The 25,962-nt window shown below is 41.7% G+C and overlaps 1 protein-coding gene across 6 annotated transcripts in view; it reads right to left on the bottom strand.

Moving 5' to 3' along the window:
• Window positions 1-25,962, bottom strand: part of FRMD4B (FERM domain containing 4B) — a 359,361-nt gene that overhangs the window by 104,635 nt on the left and 228,764 nt on the right. For all 6 annotated transcript variants that reach the window (XM_019984894.2, XM_070776331.1, XM_019984892.2 and 3 more), the window contains 2 exons: window positions 15,987-16,079; window positions 4,339-4,423 (listed from right to left, as the gene is read on the bottom strand). In XM_019984894.2, the coding sequence (XP_019840453.2) occupies window positions 4,339-4,423; window positions 15,987-16,079 (178 nt within the window). The remainder of the gene's footprint in view (window positions 1-4,338; window positions 4,424-15,986; window positions 16,080-25,962) is intronic.

Here is a 25,962-nt window from a genome sequence, read left to right as displayed (position 1 = left end):
AGGAGCCAAAAGGAACTTTAAAAATATTTAGAAGTGAATGAAAATAAAACACAATATATCAGAATTTGTGGGATACAAAATGAATACTTAGCAGAAAATGCTATATTGTACTATAAATAATTGCCTATATTAGGAAAGAAATATCTTTAATCAGCGATCTCAGCTTTCAACTTAAAAGAATGGTATATGAAGAGAAAACTAAACCCAAAAGAAGAAAAAGAAAGTAATAATGATAGAAGATAAAAATAATAAAGATCATAGCAGAATCTATGATTCTGATCATGGAATCATATGATCTAAAAAAAATTTTTTTTTAATAAGAAAATCACTGAAACCAAAAGCTGATTCTTTGCGAGGCTCAATAAAGATAAACCTCTTGCCAGAATGATAAAAAAGAGAGAAGATACCAATTATTAGTATCAGGATCAAGAGAGGCAACATCACTATAGACAGCACATGTTAAAATGATAAGAAAATATGAACAACCATGGCTATAAATGGGGCTTCCCTGGTGGCTCAGTGGTAAAGAATCTACCTGCCAATGCAGGAGACATGGCTTTGATCCCTGGTCCAGCAAGATCCCATATACCTCAGAGCAACTAAGCCCGTGTGCCACAGCTTTTGAGCCTGTGCTCGAGAGCCTGGGAGCTGCAAGTACTGAGTTCATGGGCCACAACTACTGAAGCCCGTGTGCCCTAGAGCCTGTGCTCTGCAACAAGGGAAGCCACCGCAGTGAGAAGCCCAAGTGCAGCGACTAGGGAGTAGCCCCTGCTCACTAAAACTAGAGAAAAGTCCACGTAGCAATGAAGACCCAACTCTGCTAAAAATAAACAAATGGATAAAATACATTTTAAAAATTAATTCAAAATGGATAATAGACCTAAATATAATACCTAAAATTCTAAAACTTCTAGAAGAAAACACAGGAGAAAATCTTTGTGACCTTGGATTAGGCCATGTTTACAGAGATACAATATCACAATCCCTAAGAACAAATTAATAAACTAGACTTCATCAAAATAAAAGTCTTTTAGTTTTTGAAAGACATTAAGAGAACGGACAGCAAGCCACAGACTGGGAAAAAAAATTTGTAATCCACATAACTGATAAAAGTACTTGTATCCAGAATATATATGCTCTGAAAACTCATTACAACTAAACGGCAACTCAAAGAAACTGGGCAAAAGATTCAAACATAAAAAAGATATACTGACATAAGTAAGCACATAAAGTGAAGTGAAGTTGCTCAGTTGTGTCCGACTCTTTGCGACCCCATGGACTGTAGCCTACCAGGCTCCTCTGTCTATGGGATTTTCCAGGCAAGAGTGCTGGAGCGGATTGCCATTTCCTTCTCCAGGGGATCGTCCCGACCCAGGAATCGAACCCGGGTCTCCCGCACTGCAGGCAGACGCTTTACTGTCTGAGCCACCAGGGAAGCCCCAAATAAGCACATAAGAGATACTCAAATAGCATATGTCATCAGGGAAATACAATTTAAAATTGCACCCCTATCAGAATGACTAAAATGGAAAAGACGTTGATTTCATGTGTTGACAAGAATATGAAGGAACTAGAAATTTCATAAACTGCTGGTGGGAATTTAAGATAGCACAACTACTTTGAAAAACAGTTTGGCAGAACCTTAAAAAGTTAATCCCATCTCCCACATGACCTAGCCATTCTATTCCCAGTATTTACCCAAGAAAAAAGAAAGTGTGTCAAATGTAAAGAACAGACTGTTGGACTCGTGGGAGAAGGTGAGGGTGGGATGATTTGAGAGAATAGCATTGAAACATGTATATTACCATATGTAAAACAGATGACCAGTGCAAGTTTGATGCATGAAGCAGGGCACTCAAAGGCTGTACTCTGGTACAACCCAGAGGGATGGGGTGGGGGGTGAGATGGGAGGGTGAGTTCAGGATGAGGGGTCACATGTGCACCCGTGACTGATTCATGTCGATGTATGGCAAAAACCACCACAGTATTGTAAAGTAATTATCCTCCAATTAAAATAAATAAATTTTTTTTAAAAATGAAAAAAAAAAAAAGTGTGTGTCCTTACAATGACTTGTACATGGATGTTCATAGCAATTTTACTTGTAACATTTCCCAAACCTGCATAATCCAAATGTCCATCAACAGGTGGATGGATCATTTCAAAATATATGCACATATCAAACCATCATATTGTATACCTTAAACTCACACAATGTTATATGTCAAGTATATCCCAGTAAGTTTGGGAGGAAAAGGGAGAAATAGCCACACAGGTGAATGAATAAACAATGTTTTAGTTAGTTATACCATGGAATATTATTTGGCAATAAAAAAGGAAAGGGCTATTGCAACCACTGAAGCCAGCAAGCCCTAGAGCCTGTGCTCTGCAACAACAGAAGCCACTGCAATGAGAAGCCCAAGCACTGCAAACAGAGAATAGCTCCGGCTTGCTGCAACTAGAGAAAACCCACCCACAGCCACGAATACCCAGCACAGACAAAAAGAAAAAAAAATTTTAATTAAACAGAAAAAAGGAAAAGGTTATTGCTACAACATGGAAGAATCTCAAAATAGTTATGCTCATTGAAAGAATACAAAAATATTTCCTACTATATGATTCCACTTATATAGAACTCTGCTGCTGCTGCTGCTGCTAAGTCGCTTTAGTCGTGTCCGACTCTGTGCGATCCCATAGACGGAAGCCCACCAGGCTCCCCCGTCCCTGGGATTCTCCAGGCAAGAACATTGGAGTGGGTTGCCATTTCCTTCTCCAATGCATGAAAGTGAAAAGTGAAAGTGAAGTCGCTCAGTCGTGTCCGATTCTTAGCCACCCCGTGGACTACAGCCTACCAGGCTCCTCCATCCATGGGATTTTCCAGGCAAGAGAACTGGAGTGGGGTGCCATTGCCTACTCCGATATAGAACTCTAGAAAATGTATAATCTACTGTGAGAAAAAGCAGATCTTTAGTTGCTGGGTATATTGACTATCTTGATTGTCATGATCATTTCAAGAGTATTACTTTTATTAAGACTTATAAAATTATACACTTTAATTATGTTCAGTCAATTATATCCCATAAAGCTATTTAAAAAAACGACAAAAATTCTGCTCCTTGCCGAGTCTTCCACTAATTAAAACTGCATGTGTGCAGTGGGCCACCCTTAACGTTTTGGGGACAAGGGTAGGAATATGAACGCAGGTGCCTCAATGCACAGTCTGCCCCTTTGTCTTTCCAGGCCAGGCACCAACCAGTTGTCCCTCATCACCCCTCAGATATAGGGCGATATATACTGGCAGAGGGCAGAAGGAGGTTCCCACCAGCCCTGGAAGCAGGTGTGGGATCCGAGATCCCACACAGTGAAGACAAAGGAAGCAGCTGGGCTTCAGCTGAGCCTGGGGACTCCCCACCTTTGCCTGGGGTGTAGTAGAGGAGGCCAGACTAGAGGCCTTTAAAGCAAAGTTTATCTGCAAGGAGATAAGATTAAAAATGGAAAGTGTCTAAAACTTCCACAGCAATTTGACTGCAGCATGGCTGCAAGATCCAAGCTGGGGTCATTTTTCTCTCAGTTCACTTGTACTGAATTTTATAAAAGCTGTGTGTCTTCCACGGTTTGGATACAAATGAAAAACAATAAAGCAAAAAACAGATCCTTTGCCACAGATAACTGAGACTCTGCCTTAAAACACAGGGCCCTGAGCAGAGGCCCCTAAGGAAGACTGGCTTCAAAGTAGGATAAATGTAGGGTATACTCTGCTAGAACAGATTTCTGGCCTGACTTTTGCGAGGCTTCGATCAGCCTGACTGCTCCACCTGTGTGTCCTTCTGGGTGGAGTTTTGAGAGCACCGCAGGCAGTGGTGATTCTGTGTATTTCCCGACTCAGAATTTGAGAAGAGCTGCCTTTTCTTCATTTGAAAAAAAAAAGGAAAACTGTTTTGCTTTGTTTTACGGGGTAGGATACACAAAGGAAAAAGATTATGTCCTCTCTTGCACAGCACAGGGAACTCTGCTCAGTGCTATGCAGCAGCCTGGCTGGGAGGGGAGTTTGGGGGAGAATGGATACATTATTGGTATGGCTGAGTCCCTTTTCTAGCCACCTACAACTATCACAACAGTGTTAACTGGCTATACTCTAACACAAAATAAAAAGTTTAATAAAAAAAAGTAACATAGAGAATAGCATGTCTGTGTGAAACATAGTAAAGAATGAGAAATGTAAAGAAGAAAAAAAAAAAGATTATGTCCTTTTTTCTCCACTTGAACATAAAAACAAAGGCCCTGCCATTGCTCCCTGCTAGTCCAGCCCCGCTGGAGTCCGCAGCAAACAGGGCCCTTACCTTGTGCACACAGGACTTTGCGTTCAGGAAAAAGAGCTCCACGGTGGTTTTATCCTTCAGGAACGATATGCTCTCAATGTAAAACCTGGAAAACAGCACAGAAGTTGACTCCTTCCGATTCTTTCCCTTCTCTGCATGGTTTCCTCATGTAGTGTCTCTCAGAGAATTACGAAGAGCTAGGCAATGGTTGTGCTTTTTTTCCCTTTTAAAAGCCATCTGCAATATGTATGCACACCTTTAAGTATGTATGAGTGTATGTGGATATACGCAGACATGCAGATAAAGTCTTCTATAGTGTGTTGGAAGGTGAGCGAGAGAAAAATCCAAAATGGTCACCACCTGCAAATCCATCTTTATTCTTTCCTTTATTTTATTCTTTATAAATAAATAAAATATATAAACAAATATATATTTATATAAAAATATATAAATAAAATGTGTTTATTTTATTTTATTCTTTATTCTTGCAGTTCCTTTGACACAGGTTCTGGGAGTTCAGGATACCTCCCACAGTTTCGAAACAAAGCCCTCTGAGGGCTGAAAGGAGAAGTCTGCTGAGAAAGCACTACTGTATAACTGAACCTAGAAGCCCGTGGCTCCACGGTTTTCAGACTCAGGGGGGGTGTGAGGGCCCCCGTTTACCTCGCCCCCATGCACCAGGAGAGTTTCAGTCACGTCCTCCTTCCTTCCCTCACTCTCATCCTTCCAGGCTCTGGGCTTTCCCTTGGCTAGAAGCCAAGCTCCCCACTTAATACCGGTCTTTCTCATGCAAATCAGGGTATTCTGGGTCTCGCTTCCTCCACTCCCTTTTCTGGGCCTTTGCTTGTTGCCTCTGTGAGGCCAAGTCCCTCCTTTGGAAAAAAGCTGAGGGTCCTGAGGTGGGGAGGGGAGGAGAGTCCTGTGGAAAGCTGGCTGGTTGAAGGCAGGCCTCTGGGGTGCAGGAGTGGGCCAGGGGTGGAGGCCCAGAAGTTTTTCTCAAGTGTTGCAGCCCCACCTGATGAATAATGCATGAGGAGACTTAATACCCGAAGACAGCTCACAGCTAGGATCCTGGACGAGAACAGGCTCTCAATCTGGCGAGAGTCAAGATAAACCCGAACTGAAGTCCCAGGGAGCTTTGCTCTTAGCTCTGCAAAATCGTGATAGACCTTGGGCATTTGCGCTTTTTATTTATTTATTTTTCCTCCCCTTCCGCAATAAGGAAATGTTTGAGAAATAAATACAGCAGCTTTAAGAGGCGGTGAAAGATTTTATCATTGAGATGGTTAAAGTCATTTGAAAAATTCCATCCTTAGTGGAATAAATCCTTTCTATTTTCACTTACAAGGGTTCATCTCACTTATTAGTGAACTTAATGAAGATTGATGAGTGTTAGGTGTGCAAGAAGGGAAAGTTAAGGATTAAGGGGTTGGGGGAGATGAAGAGTTGAAGGGAAAAACCAGCTTTGGAATCAAGAATGTAGAATATGGAGTCCCAGTCCCATCATTTATTACTTGGGTGGCCCTGGACAAGTTAGTTAGCTTCTTTGTGTCTTCTCTAAACTGCTGTTATGACTGCACTTACCTCACAGTTTTGGAAGAATTAAATGAGATAACACAAAAGGATGTGAAGCAACAAATTCTAATCATTGCTAATAAAAATCCATTTTCTGGAATTTAATGCCATGTGGCCTGGCGGATGTGGCCTAAGCTTTGAGTCTAAGATACTTCGTCTATATGGTGGAGATAAGGATGGCCGTAGTAGGGACTTTATGAAGTGCCCAATACAGCCTATTGAGACTCTTGTCCTGCCGGTGGTACCCTGATGAAACTGTCCATTGCCTCCTGCTCCCTAGATTCCTGCAGAGCCTGGATTCCTGTCTTTTCTGAAGCCTTGTTAGTCCAGTTTTCCTTCAATTCTGTTAGCTTAGCCATAACTGGTTTCTGTTGCTGGCAACAAGAGAATGCAAGTCAGTAGAGGACTTCCCATGTGCTAGGGACAGTATGCAGGGCTCTATATGCATGCTGCCATTTAACTTCAGCAAAACCAGATGCCAGAGGTAGCAAGTTATTAACCCATCTTACAGATAAGAAAACTGAGATGCACATATAAAGTCAACTTCCCCAAGTCACCCAGGTAGAAAATGAGGGAGCCATGATTCATATGAAGGCCTTTCAGACTTCAAAGTTCCTACTCCAAACCAATATGATAGGATGCTTTCCTATAATAATAATCACAATGAAATACAACATGTACACAATGCCAGGGAGCCCACGGGAGCAATGCAATTAAGTCAGCTTATGAATCAAGAGAGAGAAGGCAGCCAAACTGAAATCCAGAAGGCTCCGTGTCACAGGACACGCTGTCCTCTAGGACAATTGAGCCCAGTCTTAAAGAATGCATGAGTTCACCAGGTAACGAAGGGAGGAAGGGCATTCCAGGGAGAGGGCCTGTTAGTCAGATCAAACCTCTTTCTAGTCTTCAAGAATTAAAAAAAACCACATGCAGGGAGCTGGGTGGCTTAGCACCAAATCAACTTGTGACGTGCCCAACTCCGCACAGATAACTTCGTACTAGACATTGGGCTCCTCTTGTTTCTGAAGCCCGGGTCCCTGACTGTACCCCAGTTCCAGTAAACAGGTCCCTATCTTGTTTTCCAGTACTTTCTGGCAACCCGCCCTGTTGCCTTCTAACTTTCTGCGTAGGCATCACATTACCCACTCTCTGAATCCACGGTCCCCTCTCTCCCTCAAGGGAGCCACTGTGATGACTATATTTATGGAGGGTTTGAAAAGTACATATGGTTCTCCAGGAGAATGGCTCCCTAGGCACACCTATCAACACGTTCTATGAACTGAAAACAGAATCTAAGGATTCTCCGTGAAATGAAACGGACTATCCCAGACTTGTAAAACAAAGACCTTTTGTTTCAGGGTGGTTTTTTTTTTTTTTTTTGGTAAAAGGATACTGTTTCCCTTCTGCATGCTTCCTGTGAATGATTTCACTAAGATTTTGTAAAGTCAAAGCCCACGGTTCAATTTTCAGCCTTGAAACAAACCCAAGCTTTTGGGTTAGGCATAAGTTCTGGAGACAGACCTCATACAATTTAACAAATGTAATTTCTTGAGAATTGGCCTTCTTGAGAAGACGCTGTCTCTACTTTTCATGGTCCCCCCGTTAGCATTTTTCTCTCCTGTTGATGGGACAGGTGTTCACCTAACCGCTCATCAGTGATAACAAAACATCAACCTCAATGGCATGACAACATTGGAGGAGGGGCAGGCCTGCAGCCAGATGATGATACACGTGGGTTGAAAAGCAGACGACTCTGGCTGTTTGGGATGGGCTATCCGTTAGTGGTCACTGTCATGTAGGTGGCCCATATTTTCCTCCTGTGTCATTTATTTACCATGATCAAAAGTCAACACCACAGGGAATTCCCTGGTGGTCCAGTGCTTAGGACTCAGCACTTCCACTGCTGTGGTCCAGGTTCAATCTCTGGTCAGAGAACTAAGATGCCATAAGCTGTGAGGTGTGGCAAAAAAAAAAAATGGGGGCAAAAAAATAAAAGAGTCAACATCACAGAGTTGGGGAGATACTAGGTTGAAGTCCAGTCCCAACACTGATCCACGCTGGGGTCTTGGGCCAAACTGCTTGGCCTCTCGTTGCATCCCTTTTCTCACGTGTTGTCTCAGTGGTCAGTGAGTGGTGGTGATTATTACTATGTTATTATTATCTGTCTACCAGGAAGACTATAACAAAAGGTGCGGACTTAGTTGGGAACCTCTTTAAAACTTCAACTGTAAAAACAAGAATGGAAATTCCAGTATCTTTTCTAAGCTTATTCTCTTAGGGAAGTAGGATGCTACAAAGGAGTCCATCTTGACCAAGAATAGGAAAACACTCTGAAACGAATATTCTTCTGACCACTTAGGATTTCTCCCCAACTGAGCATATTTCCTTTGTTTTCTAGAATCTTTGCTATGTCTGAGCAACAGCATCATAGACGGCAAACTGGGCAGGAATGACTCAATGATTTCTCACTGCACAATGCTGACTTCCTGACTGGTGTCCAGTGAGGGCTGCATTCAAACGCCTTGCTCCTGGTTTCACTCAGTTATTGTGGGTAATTTCAGGCATTTACTGCAGCCACCTGCCTAAGATTTCTATCAGGTTCTAATCTACATTCTGAACACAGAGATCTGTATTTATTGCTTATAATGACCCTGCAACCTCATAGTCCTGCTTTATGATGCACGCTGAAGACAGCGGGGTAATTGAAGTGTATTTCACTTTCTGCAAAGGATGATGCAGAACCTCTGAGAGTCCCCTGTGTTCCCTTTCATCTTTGGGAGGGGTGCGCTCTTAGAGAACTCCCCAAGGGAAGCACTGTTGGCTTTTACATTGTGCTCCCCTGCCAGGAAAACTCTGCCTCACTTCCGGATTTCCAGGCAACCCTAGAAGAAGCAGAGAGGGCCCTCCAGGTGAACCTGTAGAAACCTGCCCTGTCGCTCCCCTCTCTGCATGACTCTTTCCCAGTTCTCCAGGGAAAGACTGGAGGCCCAGGAGGCTAAGGGCTGTGCTGCGACCAGAACAAAAGGGGAGGGAGTCATCTGCCCCAGGCAATGAGAAGTGTTGGGGTCCCATGGTGAATTCCACGTCTTTGCTTCAAACTGCAAAATAGCCTGCCCCTGTCCACCATGAGCCAAGTAGGGACAAACTCTCTGAGAAGGAGACAGGAAGGAGGAGGAGAGGTTAATTGTTTTTAGGGAGGTGATGGCTGGGCGGAGAGAATCGTGGAGAAATGATGAAATCTTCCACCCAGTGTAAAAGTAAATGGGTCAGGGGCTTCCCTGGTGGTCCAGTGGCTAAGACTCTGCACTCCAATGCACAAAATTTGGGTTCGATCTCTGGTCAGGGAACTAGATCCCACATGCCACAACTAAGATGCTGCATGCCATAAACTAAGACCTGGCGCAGCCAAATAAATAAATATTTTTTAAAAATAACAAAAAAAGAGTGAGTCAGACCCAAGCCAGACAGTTTCCAAACTTCCATATTCAATGACCATATATCACATTATGGAATTTTTTACCCCCTGAACAGGTGGTTGAGGCAGTCTTTGTTATTTTTATATCATAAAAATAGTTTACATTTAGTGAGGGTCTTCATGACATGTTAACATCCTCCAACAACCCCCCTGTATTACTGTCAGTTCCTATTACGTCTTCTAGATGAGGAGCAAAGCCCGTAGAGGCTGCCAAAGGCCACAAAGGTAATACACAGAACAGTTAGGGTTAAAAGTCAAGAGCAAGGTGAAAGCACTGGTTTTTAAGGGATGAGTGAGGTACCTCTGGTTATGTTGAAGACTTTTTTGTTTTTGTTATTTTTTTTTAATTGGAGGAGAAATGCTTTACAATGTTGTTAGTTTTTGCCGCACAAAAACGTGAATCACCCATAAATATACATATATCCCCAAAGACTTTTTTTTTTTTGTATTTTCCTGACTTAAGAGAATGCTACTGGCCAGGGATGCTGCAAACATCCCATAGAACAGCTTGGCTCCCTACAATGAGGAATTACCTGGCCCCCCGGAATGCTAGCCAGAAACCCTGAGTTCATGGCCGAGCTCTGAACTTCTGTACCCTCCAGCCTTTTCACCCTTCATAATACTACTGCTTTCCTCTGCCCTTTCGATGTCACACTGAGGACAGATTAGAGAGGAGACTGAGCAGATTCCCACAAACGCTGTCTGATATGTGATCCAGGGAGCACACAGAAATGTAATCCTGTAAGACAGTGGAATTGAGGTTCAGCCTGTGCTTTGAATGATTCTGTGTCTTTCTGGAACTCTCATATGAATGAGGATGGTGGATCCTCAAAGACAGAGGCTGCTTACCAACTGCCTGGAAGTTCAAGTATGGGTTAGGCCAGGAGGTCACAGTCAATATTAAGGCAACCGACACATGCTTTCCCCAGGTTCTGGGATAACGTTCAGATTGGCGTGTGGTGGTGGGCAAAGAGGTCTGGCTGACTCACACATCTGCCTCAAATACCTCTGTTGGGCCCAAGGCAGAAGGAATCCTTTATTTCTCTGTGCTTTTTAATCACATTCCTCTGGGAAGAGATGAACTTTCCTGTCCTCTCCTTACTGTAAATCACCTACTCTTTGATAGCTCTAAAATAACTCATGGCTATCCAGCCACAAACACTTTACTTTTCTTCCTTTTATTACACGTCACACTTGCATTTTTTAAAAACTGCTTTATGTGTTTATCGTAGGAATATATAAATAGACAAGCAAAAAATCATTCCCATAATCACTCTCTGTTGTTCAGTCTCTAAGTTGTGTCCGACTCTTTGTGACCCCATGGGCTGCAGCATTCCAGGTTTCCCTGTCCTTCACTATCTCCTGGAGTTTGCCCAACTCCATTGAGTTGGTGATCTTATCCAACCCTCTCATCCTCTGCCGCCCCCATGCTTCTTTTATGCTCAATCTTTCCCAGCATCAGGGTCTTTTCCAATGAGTCAGCTCTTCCAATCAGGTGGCCAAAGTACTGGGGTTTTCGGCTTCAGTATCAGTTCTTACAATGAATTTTCAGGGTTGATTCCCTTGAGGAAATCACTCTACCCAGAGATTAATTACTGTTAATATTTTAATTTTTTTCCTACTCACATCTTTTACTTAAGTGCAATCCTGTGGTCTGCTTTTATTCCCCAGAATATGTTGGGAGCATCTTTCTCTATCAATAAATCTTTCTTCACCAGAATCTTTACCTGTTGTGCTGTATTCCAAATGTTTGTCTTCCTTTAAAAAACAAGCAAGCAAACAACTGGAATGATGTGGATCCATGAGTTGTAGTCATGATACCTCCTTGAGTTAAACTCTTTCTGCATGTTCCAGAAACAGGCCAGGGGGTGATAAAAGACTTGAAAAAAGTCTTTCAAAGACTCTGTTTGCAGCAACTTTGACTGAAAGGTAGCAGTGTTTCTCCACATCTCCTACCAGAACTCTCCACACACAGCCAATTCTCAGCTCCAAGTGTCACACACAATACTTACTGGTACCTCTGAGAAGTCACTTACAGTTCCTGAACCTCACAATGGTGGTTTGGAAAGAGGAGAAAAAGAGGGGGAAGAAGAGCGGGAAGACCAGACAGAAAGAAAGAAAAGAAAAAAAAAAAAGAGCAAGAGGCAGTATGATAAATGCAAAGCAGAGGGGGAAAGACCCAAGACCTTGGCTCTGCTGGAGCTGGGTGGTACCAGCCAGAGCCACCTCCTCCTCTGAGGCGATGGGAGCTTTTCCAATGAGGTCACGCCCAATCCCCTCCCTAACCTCCCCACTTCTGATTTTTAAATGCCTGCTTGCTCACTATCAAGCTTTTCAAATGCTTACATCTGGGCTGCATTACCAAAGAGGCCTTTGTGTTTGTGGAAGATAATTTACAGCTGCAGATAACAACCCAGGCCTGGAGGAGTCCCTTGGCAGCCTGGGGGCGTTTGGACTCACAGGAAAACAGAGGATGGGTTAAATGAATTACGGTGCATACATAAATTATGGGGCGTCAATACACACATGTCACACCTGGAGTTAGCACCCACCACTGAGATTTTATAACTAAAGCAAAGATAAAGGTTTAATTCTGAAATTCATCAAGGGACAACTAAGTGCCTGCACTTGAAATGTTTTCTTCCCTCCATGCAGAAGCTACATGTGTTTCTGAGCTGCTGCCTGCATCCTGGGAGATAATAACCAGAAGAAAGTCTTTCCCTGTAAATCTGAAGGATGCAAGTGTTTAGCTCAGGAAGCAGTGAAACAGTGAAACGATGTTGTTGATTGGTCCCTAAGTTGTGTTTGACTCTTTGCAATGTGCCTGGCTCCATGAGATTCTCCAGGCAAGAATACTGGAGTGGGTTGCCATTTCCTACTACTGGGCATCTTCCCAACCCAGGGATCGAACCCCCATCTCCCACATTGGCAGGCGGATTCTTTATCACTGAGCCACCAGGGAAGCCCAGTGAAAGGACACAGGTCAAATATGTGGCACAGAGACTGCCATAAGGTTAATGCTACATTTTAATAGAGAGGAAACCTCTTCAGAGCAAAGCTTTATGGTATTTTTCTTTTTCATAAACACTATAATTTGAAAAAAAAAAAAAAGATACTTTCTTATATTTGCATATTACTCTGCAAAGTTATTTTGTATCCCCTGATCTCTTTTTAATTCACAACGAACTTGCCCAAGATCACACTCACTATCTCCAGGACACAGTATCAGAATTTGGGCCAGGAAAGTGGAAGTTTTGGGGACTGGAGGGGTGACTCTTAAAAAAATTTCCTATAGTGATTCAGATATGTGGCCCTTCTCCTCCTGGGGAAGCTCTGAAATGCAATGTACCTTTTCATCTTATGGCTTCTATTACAGTGATCATTTGTTCACTGTAAAAATGCCATAACTTACTGAATTTATCTTTACTGTTGGCATTTGGATATCTTTATTTTTATTTATGTATTTTTGTTGCCCTGCGAGATCTTAGTTCCCTGATCAAGGATTGAACCTGGGCCCCAGCAGTGAAAGCACCAAAGGAATTCCCCTACATTTGGATATTCTTAATTGTTAGCAATGAAAAGAGCAGTTATGTACATTCATATAACACATTGCTTCTGTGGGGATTCCTTCTTTTGTGTGCACTAACCACTCAGCAAGTGTGTACTTCAGTGTCCATGAGCAAGCAACTCATACCTGCTGATGGGAAAGGCAGTGACTTTGAAATCAAGAGACCGTGTGTATTTCTAGAGGCTTCTATGGTGACTATGTGTCCAAATACAACCAAATGCTCTTTGCTTCTACTCTTTAGTGACTCACATCTGTTGTCACGTCAGGCAACCAGGGGTGGGTAGTGGCGATGTCTGTTAGGATGTAAGTATCAGCAGCGGTCCTGTTTACTCAGAAGGCTAGAGACCCTCCGAGAGGCCAGTGACTTCACTGGGGTGGCTATCATCCCATTTGAGAGACCCCTGAAGAACTGTATTCCACTCACTGAGCTCGGTCAGTTGACTTATTTCCTTGGTGTATGCTTTTTGCTCTATCATTTCTTTAATTAAATTGAAGTAACAACAAGTCCTTAATTGGAATAATAACAAAGACTATTATGATCTCACTGCACAGTTGGCAAGAAGAAATAAGTGAATAATTAAAAACCTGATAAGGGCTTTTAAACATGTGAGTGATTAAGGGAAAGTAAAGCTAAAAGTGATTATGGGACATTTGTGAGATAAAGGCTGAAACTCACAAACAGGCAGCAGGAGACTCCCCAGAACCTGCTTCGGAAAGACAGGGCTGCCTTATGAGTGACTGCTCAGAAGAGAAGACTGAACTTTCTCCCCTGGCATTGTGAGATAAAAAATAGATCAGAGAGTAGTGGTCAAAGAACTAGTGCTTGTTAAATTCTCCAAAGATATAAAGCTCTCACTGAGTAGTCAGGCTACAGAAACACTACATATGTGCACAGAGATGGAAGTACAGGGATGTTAGCTGCAATGCACATTTTAATAAATCACTGGAAACAGCCTACAGGCTTAATAGGAGCCTGAACAGCTAAATTATGGATGTGCAAAGAAGTAAATTAGACTCTTATATACCCAAGGAAAGATCTGCTGAAGCTGAAGCTCCAATACTTCGGCCATCTGCTGAGAAGAGTTAACTCACTGGAAAAGACCCTGATGCTGGGAAAGACTGAAGGCAGGATGAGAAGGGGGCAACAGACGATGAGATGGTTGGATGGCATCACCAGCTCAAGGACTTGAGTCTGAGCAAACTCCAGGAGATGGTGAAGGACAGAGGAGCCTGGCGTGCTGCAGTCCATGGGGTCACAAAGAGTTGGACATGACTTAGTGACTGAACAACAACAAAGGAAAAATCTCCAGATTAGGGGGGAAAAAAAAGTAAATCACCAAATAATTTATCAGCATTATTTTTCTCTAAGAAGGAGAGAGAATTAGGGAAAAAGCAAGGGAGAGGCCTGGTGGAGAATGTCTTCTTTTTCACTCTATACTTTCAGGAAGTTTGAAATGTTTACAGTAATAATAAATTTCCTTGTGAAAAAAGATGCTGATTTATGTTGAGCCATTTCCCCTACACAATACAAGATGAAAGTTTTTCTATGCTTGGACCCCCGCTTAATTACTAATGTATATATATTTTCTTATTGCTGCTGGTCTGTGTTTGTTTTCTTCTCCATTTCCATGGACCCAGCACTCATACCACACTCCAGGAAACTCCCATTTTTGTTTTTTTAGGATTTCTGTGCACTTTTTCATACCGGCTACATCCTGGACAAATCACCATTATGCTACCTCCTTCCTGGGTTTTAAAATGTGACTTCTGGTGGTAAGGGAAAAAAAAAACCTAAACCAGATTTTAGAGTAAAAAGCAGAAAACAAACTGGGGGCTGTCAATACTTTATTTACTGAGTAAGGAGCAGCCTCCATCCTCAATCACCATCAATTCATATTAAAAACAGACAAACAAAAAGGTAGGACAATCAGGACACCTTATTAGGACACTTCTGGATTGCATGGAGCATAAGGAAGCTTAAAAAAAGTGTGTGGAAACTGACATGATTGTATCAGATAATCAATCATTGTATAACCACCCTCCTTCCCAAAGAAAGACATGAAGCCTCCACCAACATGTCATAAAACAAGTATAGTCCAACATCCAAAAGATAACATAAGCTCAGAATACAGGTCCATTCTTCAGGTTGATCTAGCTTTATGAAAACATACTTAGATTTATGGGAAATCTTCCACCTTAGCTTATTTATCATATTTGGCTTCAGATCAAGAAAACAAATTTATCATGAAAATATATCAAATTCAGGATAGTGGCCAGGGGCTAGCACCTAAGAAGGGGTTCTCAGCAAAACTGGTAACATTTTATTTCTTAAGCTGGCTACAGGAACACAGGCATTACTCTTTATAACATTTTATTATCTTTAATGTGAAAAAATATTTCTATCGTTGGCCGACTATAAGAAACTACTGATATAATGGAATACATCCATGTCAGGAGAAAATAACTGAGGCCCATATGCATAGTTAAGTGATCTGTCCAAGCAGAGTTCAGAGAACAAATCAAGGATTCCTTCCTAGCAGTCTCTCTTCAGGAAATCAGAATGTAGATTTCTGCATTAAGGTAATTCTTTCCATGAGCAGTTGTTTGCATTTTATTGTCTATTCCAATTAAGGTGTGAAACTGTATAAAATTCAATTATTTCCATAGTCTCTAGAAAACATACATACATAATATGTAAAATAGTGTTTGTACATTTCAAATTATAAAAATCTAGAAGTATGTTGAGTTAAAAGCAGGTTATATATTGAAATATATTACTTATATTTTTTAGCTTCACATAGATTCAAGAGCCTTTGAAAATTAAAGGAAGGTGAGTCTACCCTTTATTTTCAAAGGAAAACAGTTCTACATGTATCTATGGTAACTCGTTCCCCAGACTAAGATAGCAGAGAATCTCTTTCACATAATATTTTTTTTGACAGGTCTCTTCTTTTTTAAAATTCTTTATCTCTGATCACCAAGAATGTTTTTTTCTCTTTTAAAAACAAAAAAAGACCCAAGGGGATGGTGGACGTGTCTCTGGATACATACCTCACAGAGAAGTACAAGAGGGTTGGGCCTGGTTTCTTGGGTAAATCGTGGTCAAGGACTCGGTGGTCTAGCTGAAGCCAGTTCTGCTGACCCCTGTAAGAGTAAAACAAGGAAAAAGGATTACACAGAAAGCCAGAGCAAGTTTCAAGAAACACTGTGTTGGCAGAGCTGCGGGGTAACAGTTACCTGTGGGCAGTAGGAGTGTAGCCTGTTACCACCAGTCATGGGGTCAACGGAGCAATTTCTATCAAGATTATAAAAGCCCCTGCCTCTGGACCAGCATTTTCATTTCTGGGAGTTAATCAGGATAAAATCACACATGTGGAAAATGGGCCATGTATAAAGCCACTCACTGCAGCGCTGTTTGTAGCAGCAAAAAGCCTCGAAACAACCTAAGCATCCAACAGGATATTGTTTAAAAAAAATGAATGTAAACAGCAATGAAATACTATGCAGCCACATAAAAGATCAGAAGTATCTTTATAAACTTACCATGAATGATTTTTAAAATACACTGTCAAGTGAAAATGAAAGATGCATAACAACAAGTATAATATATTGCCATTATTTTAATTAAAAAAGTATACCTAGACATTTGCGTATTTATATTATAGCAATAAGTCAGTGCATCATAAAATGAACAAGAAACTGAAAAAACACTGGTTGCCTTTGAGGTAAAAACTAAATTTTTATTAACTACAAAATCTGAAATATTTTAGATAATCAAGAAGGGAAAAACTTTTGTTTTAATGAAAAAGGACAAATACAGATAACAATACTACAGCTTTTATAAGAAATATGGGGTTGACACACTAGTATATCCTCTCCTGTGAAGTCAAGTGTGCCTTAAGAAGCATCACTCTGAACAAAGCCAGTAGAAGTGACGGAATTTCAGCTGAGCTATTAAAACCCTAGAAGATGATGCTGTTAAAGTGCTGCACTCAATATGCCAGCAAACGTGGAAAACTTGGTAATGGCCACAGGCTGGGAAAGATGAGTTTTTATTCCAATTCCAAAGAAGGACAGTGCCAAAGAATGTTCAAACCACCATATAAGCATGCTCATCTCACATGCTAACGAGGTAATGCTCAAAATCCTTCAAGCTAGGCATCAACAGGACATGAACTGAGAACTTCCAGATATACAAGCTGGATTTAGAAAAGGCAGAGGAACCAGAGATCAAACTGCCAACATCCACTGGATCATAGAAAAAGCAAGAGAATTTTAGAAAAGCATCTACTTCTGCTTCATTGACTACGCTAAAGCCTTGAAAGTCTTTGACTGTGTGGATCACAACAGACTGTGGAAAATTTTTAGATGGGAATACAAGACCACTTTACCTATTTAATGAGAAACTAGTATGCAGGACAAGAAGCAACAGTTAGAACTGGACATAGAACAACAGACTGGTTCCAAATTGAGAAAGGAATATAACAAGGCTATATATTTTTATCCTGTTTATTTAACTTATATGATGAGTACATGATGTGAAATGCCTGGGCTGGATAAAGCTGGAATCAAGATTGTTGGGAGAAAAATAAAGAACCTCAGATATGCAGATGACACCACCCTAATGGCAGAAAGTGAAGAGGAAATAAAGACCCTCTTGATGAAGGTGAAAGAGGAGAGTGAAAAAGCTGGCTTACAACTCAGCACTCAAAAAGCTAAGATCATGGCATCCGGTACCATCACTTCATGGCAAATAGAGGAGAAAAAAATGGAAATAATGGCAGATTTTATTTTTTGGGGGCTCCAAAATCACTGAGGATGGTGATTGTAGGCATGAAATTAAAAGATGCTTTTTCCTTAGGAGAAAAGCTGTGACAAATCTAGAGAGCATTAAAAAGCAGACATATCACTTTGCCAACAAAGATCTGTTTGATCAAAGCTATGGTTTTTCCAGTAGTCGTGTATGGATGTGAGAATTGGACCATAAAGAAAGCTGAGTGCTGAAGAACCGATGCTTTCCAACTGTGGTGCTGAAGAAGACTCTTGAGGGTCCCTTGGATTTCAAGGAAATCAAACCAGTCAGTCCTAAAGGAAATCAACCCAGAATGTTCACTGGGGGACTGATGCTGAAACTCCAATACTTTGGCCAACTGATGCAAAGAGGCGATTCACTGGAAAAGACTGATGCTGGGAGAGATTGAGGGCAGGAGGAGAAGGGGGAGACAGAGGATGAGATGGTTGGATGGCATTACTGACTCAATGGACATGAATTTGAACAAACTCCAGGAGATAGTGAAGGACAGGGAAGCCTGGCTTGCCGCAGTCCATGGGGTCGCAAAGAGAGTTGGACACGACTTAGTGACTGAACAAAAAGACTAGTATATATAGACTAGATAACTAAGAAGAACCTAGTGAATAGCACAAGGAACTCTATTCAATACTCTGTAATGACCTACACGGGAAGAGAATCTAAAAACGAGTAGATATATATGTATGTAATATTGACTCACTTTGTTTACAGCGGGAAACTAAAATACCTATACATCAATAAAAGATTAATTAAAAAATTAAAATATGGGGTCAAATACTCTCTGGGAGCTGTTTTTGGGTATACATTATGGACTTCCTACTATTTAACCATGTATCTGACGATTCTTTCAAGGGCTTCACTAAATTCATTGACATAAACATTCTCCTGAAATTGTGACCTGAGGGATGGAAGACACTGTGGCTGGGGATTGTTTACATGACTTTCCCACTAGTTGATCCATGTTAGATTACAAATTCCCAGAGGGCAGAGACTTCATTTGCTTGCTTAGGCAAAACTTCATGCTGATAGTGGTGTATATAGTGTCAAATTATAACAAAACTGATAATGATTCAGGAGATATTTTCCACCTTATTTTGGTCTTTGAATAGACAGTGTTTTTTTAAAAATCAGAAAACTCTAAGCTGTACTTATTGTAAGTATTTAGAAAATGGAGGTAAGAATAATAATAGTGATGATAATAATAGCAGCTAATTTTTATTGAGCAAGTACTTAGTGCCAACCAACTTGGTACTTTAAAAAAATATTAATACTAGATTTTACAGTAAGTCTGCAAAGAAAATTAGCAGAGCTAGGATTTGAACCCAGACTTTGAATACAGGAGAAAGTGAGATTAGGGGAGTGAATCAGCTTTCCTAATAACCTTTAGCTTCATTTTGTCACTTACTATGTTTTTATTTTTATTTTTTTTTTATTTTATCACAAGTTTTAATACAGGGTAAAAAGTGTGTCTTTATTTTTGTAATTATTAGGTGAGGCTTCTGATAACTGTCTCTAGTTTTCCTTCAAGGAATATTATTAAGATAAATATATCTTATCTGTTGATATAAGTGACATAAGGGAAGATTCATAGAATTACTGCTTTTGTGGGTAAAAAGTATACAAGGACTGAGGTGTGTATGTGTGTGTGTTAATCACTACAGTCGTGTCCAGCTCTTTTTCAACCACATGGACTGTATAGCCTCAGGTTCCTTTGTCCATGGGACTCTCTAGGCAAGAATATTGGAGTGGGTTGCCATTTCCTTCTCCTGGGGATCTTCTGAACCCAGGGATCAACCCTGGTCTACCTGCATTGTAGGTGGATTCTTCACCGCTGAGCCACTTGGGAAGCCCCATGATTCAGGTTAACATGCTACTTTCTAGTCTCTGAGACTAAAATGAGATCAAAAAACACTTTATCTTTATAACCTGCTTTTCTCAAATTTTTCCATCAGCAAATGGGACAGATCTAATCAATACCTCAAAAAGACACTTGAATCCACACATTTCATCTCTATTACCTGTGGTAGACCACTTTGAAACCACAATCACAGAAAACTAACCAATCTGATGACATGAACCACAGTCAATGAAACTACGAGCCATGCCGTGTGGGGCCACCCAAGATGGACCGGTCATAGTGGAGAGTTCTGAAAAAATGTGGTCCACTGGAGGAGGGAATGGCAAACCACTTCAGTATTCTTGTCTGAGAACCCCATGAACAGTATGAAAAGGCAAAAAGATAGGACACTGAAAGATGATCTCCCCAGGTGGGCAGGTGCCCAATATGCTACTGGAGATCAGTGGAGAAATAACTCTAGAAAGAATGAAAAGATGGAGCCAAAGTAAAAACAATACCCAGTTGTGGATGTGACTGGTGATGGAAGTAAAGTCTGATGCGATAAAGAGCAATATTGCATAGGAACCTGGAATGTCAGGTCCATGAATCAAGGCAAATTGGAAGTGGTCAAACAGGAGACGGCAAGAGTGAACATCAACATTTTAGGAATCAACAAACTAAAATGGACTAGAATGGGTGAATTTAACTCAGATGACCATTATATCTACTACTGTGTCAAGAGTCCCTTAGAAGAAATGGAGTAGCTATTATAGTCAACAAAAGAGTCTGAAATGCAGTACTTGGATGCAATCTCAAAAATGACAGAATGATCTCTGTTCATTTCCAGGGCAAACCATTCAATATCACAGTAAACCAAGCCTATGCCCTGACCAGTAATGCTGAAAAAGCTGAAGTTGAACAGTTCTATGAAAACCTACAAGACCTTCTAGAACTAATACCCCCAAAAGATGTCCTTTTCATTATAGGGGACTGAATTGCAAAAGTAGGAAGTCAAGAAATACCTGGAGTAACAGGCAAATTTGGCCTTGGAGTACAGAATAAATAAAGGCAAAGGCTAACAGAGTTTTGCCAAGAGAACGCAGTTCATAGCAAACATTCTCTTCCAACAACACAAGAGAAGGCACTACACATGGATATCACCAGATGGTCAACACCAAAATCAGACTGATGATATTCTTTGCAGCCAAAGATGGAGAAGCTCTATACAGTCAGCAAAAACAAGACTGGGAGCTGACTGTGGCTCAGATCATGAACTCCTTATTATCCAATTCAGACTGAAACTGAAGAAAGTAGGGAAAACTACTAGACCATTAAGGTATGACCTAAATCAAATCCCTTATGATTATACAGTGGAAGTGAGAAATAGATCCAAGGGATTAGATCTGATAGAGTACCTGAAGAACAATGGACAGAGATTCATCCTGACATTGTACAGGAGGCAGAGATCAAGACCATCCCCAAGAAAAAGAAATGCAAAAAGGCAAAATGGCTGTCTGAGGAGGCCTTACTAATAGCTGAGAAAAGAAGAGAAGCTAAAGGCAAAGGAGAAAAGGAAAGATATACCCATTTGAATGCAGAGTTCCAAAGAATAGTACAGAGAGATAAGAAAGCCTTCCTCAGCGATCAATGCAAAGAAATAGAGGAAAACAATAGAATGGGAAACACTAGAGATCTTGTCAAGAAAATCAGAGATACTAAGGCAACATTTCATGCAAAGATGAGCACAATAAAGGACAGAAATGATATGGAGCTAACAGAAGCAGAAGATATTAAGAAGAGGTGGCAAGAGTACACAAAAGAACAGTACAAAAAAGATCTTCACGACCCAGATAATCATGATGGTGTGATCACTCACCTAGAGCCAGACATCTTAGAATGTGAAGTCAAGTGGGCCTTAGGAAGCATCACTATGAACAAAGCTAGTGGAGGTAATGGAATTTCAATTGAGCTATTTCAAATCCTAAAAGATGATGCTTTGAAAGTGCTGCACTCAGCATGTCAGCAAATTTGGAAAACTCAGCAGTGGCCACGGGTCTGGAAAAGATCAGTTTTCGCTCCAATCCCAAAGAAAGGCAATGCCAAAGAATGTTCAAACTATCGCACTACTGCACTCATCTCACACGTTAGCAATGTAATGCTCAAAATTCTCCAAGCCAGGCTTCAACAGTATGTGAACTGTGAACTTTCAGATGTTCAAGCTGGATTTAGAAAAGGCAGAGGAACCAGAGATCAAATTGCCAACATCTGTTGGATCATTAAAAAAACCAAGAGACTTCCAGAAAAACATCTACTTCTGCTTTATTGACTATGCCAAAACCTTTGACTGTGTGGATCACAACAAACTGTGGAAAATTCTCGAAGAGATGGGAATACCAGAACACCTGACCTGCCTCTTGAGAAATCTGTACACAGGTCAGGAAGCAACAGTTAGAACTGGATATGGAACGACAGACTGGTTCCAAATCAGGAAAGGAGTATGTCAAGGCTGTATACTGTCACTCTGCTTATTTAACTTATATGCAGAGTGAAAATGAGTGAAGTCGCCCAGTCGTGTCCAACTCTTTGCGACCCCATGGACCCTAGCCCGTCAGGCTCCTCTGTCCATGGGATTCTCCAGGCAAGAATACTGGAGTGGGTTGCCATTTCCTTCTCCAGGGGATCTTCCCAACCCAGGGATTGAGCCTGAGTCTCCTGCATTGCAGGTAGACGCTTTATCCTCTGAGCCACCAGGAAAGCCATCATGAGAAACACTGGGCTGGATGAAGCGCAAGTGGAATCAAGATTGCCAGGAGAAGTATCAATAACCTCAGATACAATGATGACACCACCCCTATGGCAGAAATCAAAGAAGTACTAAAGAGCCTCTTAATGAAAGTGCAAGAGGAGAGTGAAAAAGTTGGCTTAAAAATCAACATTCAGAAAACTAAGATCTTGGCATCTGGTCCTATTACTTCATGGCAAATAGATAAGGAAATAATGGAAACAAGGACAGATTTTATTTTTTGGGTCTCCAAAATCACTGTAGATGGTGACTGCAGCCATGATATTAAAAGACGCTTGCTCCTTGGAAGAAAAGTTATGACCAACCTAGACAGCATTTTAAAAAGCAGAGACATTACTTTGCCATCAAAGGTCTGTCTAGTCAAAGCTATGGTTTTTCCAGTAGGCATGTATGGATGTGAGCATTGGACTATAAAGAAAGCTGAGCGCCAAAGAATTGATGCTTTTGAACTGTGGTGTTGGAGAAGAAGTCCCTTGGAGTGCAAGGAGATCCAACCAGTCCATACTAAAGGAAATCAGTCCTGAATGTTCATCGGAAGGACTGATGCAGAAGCTGAAACTCCAATACTTTGGCCACCTGATGCAAAGAACTGACTCATTTGAAAAGCATCCCCTGATGCTGGGAAAGGTTGAAGGTGGGAGGAGATGGGGACGACAGACATGGTTGGATGGCATCACCGACTCGATGGACATGAGTTAGAGTAAACTTCTGGAGTTGGTGATGGACAGGGAGGCCTGGCATGCTGCAGTCCACACGGCTGCAAAGAGTCGGACATGACTGAGTGACTGAACTGAACTGAACTGAGGCCACTTTGAACCAACTGTCCTTTTAGGCTAGAATTTTACCAGTCAAAGGCCCATCATCTCCGGCCCACTGGATGGAACAGAGATCAAAAATCACAGTTGTGTTGTGAAACCTATTTATTATTTCATAACAAACAAACCTCATCCAGCAAATCCTTTCAAACAAGGGAAGGAAAAAAAGTTAAGTGGGTTGAAAGGGATGGGAACCATTATGGGGAACAGAGTGCGGCCTTAGGAGGGTCGTGACTGCCCTCTAGGGGTAAAAGACTCACTCTGCACACCGAACACCAGAAGGCACTCACAGCCTGAGCTCAGGAACTCTAACCCTCCCTTTTACAGGATCACGAATTTGTTTTTGTTGGTCACCGTCACTACTTTAATTATGTAAGCTCACAACTCCATTTTTCCATTTCTCTTCCTGGCCCGTGGAGTAGGATAGACACAGTGGCTAGTTTCATTGACATAATGTCCCCTCGGCTTTGCCTAACTCCATTTGGAGAAGTTCACCGAAGGCAAAGAGCTGATGTGGCATGTAGGCTGGAAAATGCAATTCATTCAGCATCCTGGGAGGGATCCGACTCAGTGGTTTTATGAGGGCGGGGGGAAGGGCAGTGCTGAAAGAAAATACTTTCCAAAAATATTTACCAGACAAAGAAAAAGAACTAGGCCTGTGACCAAGACATTCCAAGGAGACACCCTTCAACGAAGCAATTTTCCAGACTTGTTCCCCAGAAAGGTAGAAATGGCCAATTCCCCCTCCACGCTCCAAAAGCCGAGCTCATACTTCTTCTAAAAATAAACACAGCTAGAGTCAGAAGACACCTTCCAAACTGACCATAATTCAAAAACAGACTCTGCTGTCACTTGCAGGGGAGTACGCAAAGGGCATTTTGGAGCCAGGCTTCTTGGAAAGGCTGTAACCACTGACCTCTCTCACCAAAGGAGATAGCTAGAGGAGGCACTTAAGTGAGACATTCTTCCAACAGAGTATTTAAAAAGAGATCACCCCAAGGCACATGAGGTGGAAGGTGGCCCAAGTCGGGAAAGGAAGTCATTCGTATTACATACGCCTCTCTTTCTGAAGAGAAGGTCCTAGTCTGAACGCTTGATTTATGCCCCCTCTGGTTATGCTCACCTGAGCTTGGAGCATTCCCCAAAGCCTGCCATGCCTGCCAGCCCTTTTTCCCAGCCTACCAGGAACCTTGCAGCCTGGGACATTTGCAAGACCACAGTCATCCATCATGTCAGTTTCGTGCAGAACAATCTTCAATGGCCCCAGCGTGCTTTCTCCATCTATGTGACTCTCAGGGCTCACCTTTGAGTTAGCCCTTCTTATACCTTAATCCACGCTCAGGCCAGTTTCTTCCCCACTGGGCCTTGACCATGTCCATGTATTGACCCTCAAAATGTCTCCTCCCTGGAGCCCTGTCTCCTCTGCCCTCTACTGAAGGTCTTCCTGTCCTCGCTCCTGTGTGCGCTCCCACCCAAGCCCTCGTGCAGCCTCCTTCAGAGCACACCTGCCTGCCATGACTACACACAACAGGATGAAAGCTTCCTTTCATTGTGTGCCTAGGCTCTAATATAATAAATACTTTGGCCCTACTGCGGGGCCTTTCAGGCGGGTTCGATCCCTGGGTCGGGAAGATACCCTGCAGGAGGATAAGGCACCCCACTCCAGTATTGTCGCCTAGAGAATCCCATGAACAGAGGAGCCTGGCAGGCTACTGTCCATAGTGTTGCAAAGAGTCAGACACGGCTTAGCATGCATGCACGCACATGACCCTATTGTATGTACCCTGTAAAGTACTTGTTATTTTGGTGCTATTATTATGTCCACTGTACAGATGAGAAAAGTTGAGCATCAGAGATTTTCAGTCTAAGATACCAAGCTTCTCTGACACCCACCCCCACCTCCCTCTCCACCTTATCTTGTACCACTTTCCTCTAACTATTCAAGTCAAACTGGCTTTGTTTTTCTTTCTCAAAAATAAAAAATTTAAAAAACCCTCAAAATTAAAAAAAAAAAAAAAAGCCAAGCTTATTCTCACCTGAGAGTTTTCCCACTGGCTTTAGTTGGGAACCGCCTCCCTGACTTTTGCAGAATTGGTTCTTGTTTTTTATTATATGTCACCTTTCAGAAGCCATCCTGATTCACCCTCAAACTGACTCCCCTTACCCCCTAGTTTTTCTTGATCCAGGCCTCCTGTTTCACGTTCTGGTCTTTTCTCAATTATCTGTTTATTTACTTGTTCTGCGGGACCATGTATCAGTGCAACATAAACTCCATGAAAGCAGGAACCTGGTCTGTGATGTTCACAGCTGAATCCTTGGGAGCTAGAACAATGTTTGGCATTAACTGGCACTCAAGAAATAGCTGTTAAATGGATACATTTCTCCCAATATTCATGATTTTAGCCTCTACTTTATGTGCTCTCTCCTTAAGTGACAGCGTTTGTGTACTTATGGTTTTTATCATAGAACTCAGCCATCATGTTTACGGTTTTAAGTCTTATGTTGCTTGGTATGATTCCATTACATACAAACTCAGCCTGTATGTATATATCTAATTGCTGATTCACATGAGCTGGTCTTGTCTTTCCAGCTAGAGCCTGTGCTTAGTGGACATCTGTATTTCCTGATTCATCCAGCAGAGGACCGATCAGACAAGTTCTCAGACCGTAATCGAGTAAACAGATAATTTTGCGATGCAAATGAGATGGGTGATATGAAGCATACTTTTCCCCTTTGTTGAACTCTATTCAGGAAACAACCTG

The sequence above is a fragment of the Bos indicus genome, chromosome 22 (assembly GCF_029378745.1).
Source record: "Bos indicus isolate NIAB-ARS_2022 breed Sahiwal x Tharparkar chromosome 22, NIAB-ARS_B.indTharparkar_mat_pri_1.0, whole genome shotgun sequence".
NCBI classification, from domain to species: domain Eukaryota; kingdom Metazoa; phylum Chordata; class Mammalia; order Artiodactyla; family Bovidae; genus Bos; species Bos indicus.
This window is presented reverse-complemented; position numbering and strand designations above follow the sequence as displayed.